The 2,269-nt window shown below is 67.2% G+C and overlaps 1 protein-coding gene across 1 annotated transcript in view; it reads left to right on the top strand.

Annotated features, from left to right (window-relative positions):
• Positions 1-756: 756 nt before the first annotated feature.
• Positions 757-2,269, top strand: part of TRAF2 (TNF receptor associated factor 2) — an 11,986-nt gene continuing 10,473 nt past the window's right edge. The window contains exons 1-3 of the mRNA XM_007458962.1: positions 757-944; positions 1,404-1,482; positions 1,647-1,745. Of these exons, the coding sequence (XP_007459024.1) occupies positions 757-944; positions 1,404-1,482; positions 1,647-1,745 (366 nt within the window). The remainder of the gene's footprint in view (positions 945-1,403; positions 1,483-1,646; positions 1,746-2,269) is intronic.

The raw sequence follows: 2,269 nt of genomic DNA, 5'->3' as shown, positions 1-2,269 counted from the left end.
GCCCAAGCAGGCCCCCCCCCCCCCGCCCCAGAAAGAGGCAGAGTTTCATAGCGTCCTGACTTGACCATGCCCCGACCCCAGAGTAGATGTGGGTGCGTGTGCCGGGGGCGTGCGGGGGCAGGGAGGGCTCTTCGGGGATTTGCACGAAGGGCTGGGGTGGCCTGCCGGGGTAGCGGACGAAGAGCAGGCCTCTGAGTGCTGTGGGGGGCCCTCCCCCCACTTGCCCATCCTGGGTACCTTGCCGTGGCGGCCTTACCAAGGCCTGGTGGACGGCAGAGGGCAGCTCTGAAGCGAGAGGGACCCTGGCTGTGGGGACGGAAGCAGAGCAGCAGCTGCACGCAGGCCGCACCCCTGTCCTGGGCTGAGGGTTGGTACGGCCGTCTCCTGAGCCTGCCCAGGGCCGTCGCCTGCCAAGCTGTCCAGTGTTCTAAGGACACATTCGCACCTGGAGCCTTGGGGAGACGGCAGGGCGCAAGGATTGGGGTCCACGATCATGGTCAGATGCGAGCCCGGCCAGCTGGCCTGGGAGCAGAGGCCCGGGCCGGGTGGCCACAAGGACAGCCCGCTGGGCCCAGGGCTGCGGCAGGCGTGCGGGTGCCCGCTGTCTCAGCCTTAGCCCCGCCTGCGCTGGGCTCCCCAGAGCGCTGACGTCCTGCCTCTCAGAGGCCCAATGGCCCAGGCCTTGCACATCCCTGGACCCGCCGTGATACGCTGTGCTCTCCCTTAGGGCTTGGCCTTGGTGGGGCTGCAGTGCTCATGGCTGCAGCCAGCGCGACCCCTCCCGGCTCCCTGGACCTGCTGCAGCCTGGCTTCTCCAAGACCCTCCTGGGGACCAAGCTAGAGGACAAGTACCTGTGCTCGGCCTGCAGGAACGTCCTGCGCAGGCCCTTCCAGGCTCAGTGTGGCCACCGCTACTGTTCCTTCTGCCTGAGCAGCATCCTGAGGTAGGGGCGCCGGGAGCTGCCAGGAGCGGACGCTGATGCCCGCGTGGCCCAGGGCTGCTTTGGTGTGGGGTGAAGTCAGGCATCTCCTTGGAGTCGGTTTTCCCTGCTTCTCCTTCTCTCTGGTGGGAAGCGGACACTTTAAAATTGCCTGGAGGCTCCCGCTCCCTTTGCGCTGGGCGCCCAGTCCCTGCGGGGTTGGGAGGTGGGGCCTCCAGTCCGTCAGCAGGAGGACTGCAGCCCCTGGTCCTGGCATCTGTCTGCGCGGGTCGCGTTCAGACGGGCCGGGGTTTGGGGCTGGGCCCCGAGTGTCTTGCACGGTGCGTCGTGTCTGCTGGCCACCCCGGTGGCTGACAGAAGCTCCAGAGCCTGAGCCGTGGCGTGGGCCTGTGTTGGTGAGGCCGCGGGCCTCCCACCCTCCACGGCGGGTTTCACAGTGCGGCCTCCCTGTCTTCCCACCAGCTCCGGGCCCCAGAACTGTGCCGCCTGCGTGAACGAGGGCATTTATGAGGAAGGCGTCTCTATCCTGGAGAGCAGCTCGGTGAGTGAGCCGTCCACGCTGACGGTGTCGAGGGGAGAGGGAACCTGGGAACAGCCGTGGGAGAGGTGCCCTGGTCCCGAGCCTCCCCGCAAGGCTTGTGGTGTGGGGCGCCAGGCGGGTGGGTGTCTGGGAGGGGGCTTACCCGAGGTACGCTCTCTCCCCAGGCTTTCCCGGACAATGCTGCCCGCAGGGAGGTAGAGAGCCTGCCGGCTGTCTGTTCCAGCGAGGGCTGCACCTGGAAGGGGACCCTGAAGGAGTACGAGGTAGGGGCTGCCCTGCGCTGGCTGAAGCCCCTCCCGCAGAGCAGCTTCAAGCCCGCCTGACTCCCGTGGAAGGGGGTGCAGCTGCTGCTCCGGACGTGCCCACCTAGACTCTGGAGCCGGGGGAGCCGGGCGTGTGGCCCGGGGTGGGGTGCTCACCCTGTCTGGGCTGTTTCCTGGTGTGTCCGTGGACGCGGTCCTCCAGCTGCAGTGTGGTGGCAGTGAGCTGCGGTGTGTGTGGGGACCCTGGTCTGGCCCTGAGAGTGCCGCGCAGGCAGGAAATTAGCTTTCTCGCCGACGGGACTTTGTTGTCTTTCCTCACTTGGATAACACTGACACTGGAAGACGCAGGAGTAGCCTGCACGTCCGTTCTGGGGTCACAGGAAGGCATCTGGCCAGTGACAAGGGCAGTGGCCGGGTGCGTATCTTGCAGGCCTGTCTCTGCCGTGTGAGGCTGGCATGTCGGGGTCCCTGTGTGCTGGGCCTCTGGCAGCTGAACCTGCAGCTGTGAGCCCCTCCGGACGCTC

This window comes from Lipotes vexillifer, unplaced genomic scaffold (genome assembly GCF_000442215.2).
Source record: "Lipotes vexillifer unplaced genomic scaffold, Lipotes_vexillifer_v1.1 scaffold636, whole genome shotgun sequence".
NCBI lineage: Eukaryota > Metazoa > Chordata > Mammalia > Artiodactyla > Lipotidae > Lipotes > Lipotes vexillifer.
This window is presented reverse-complemented; position numbering and strand designations above follow the sequence as displayed.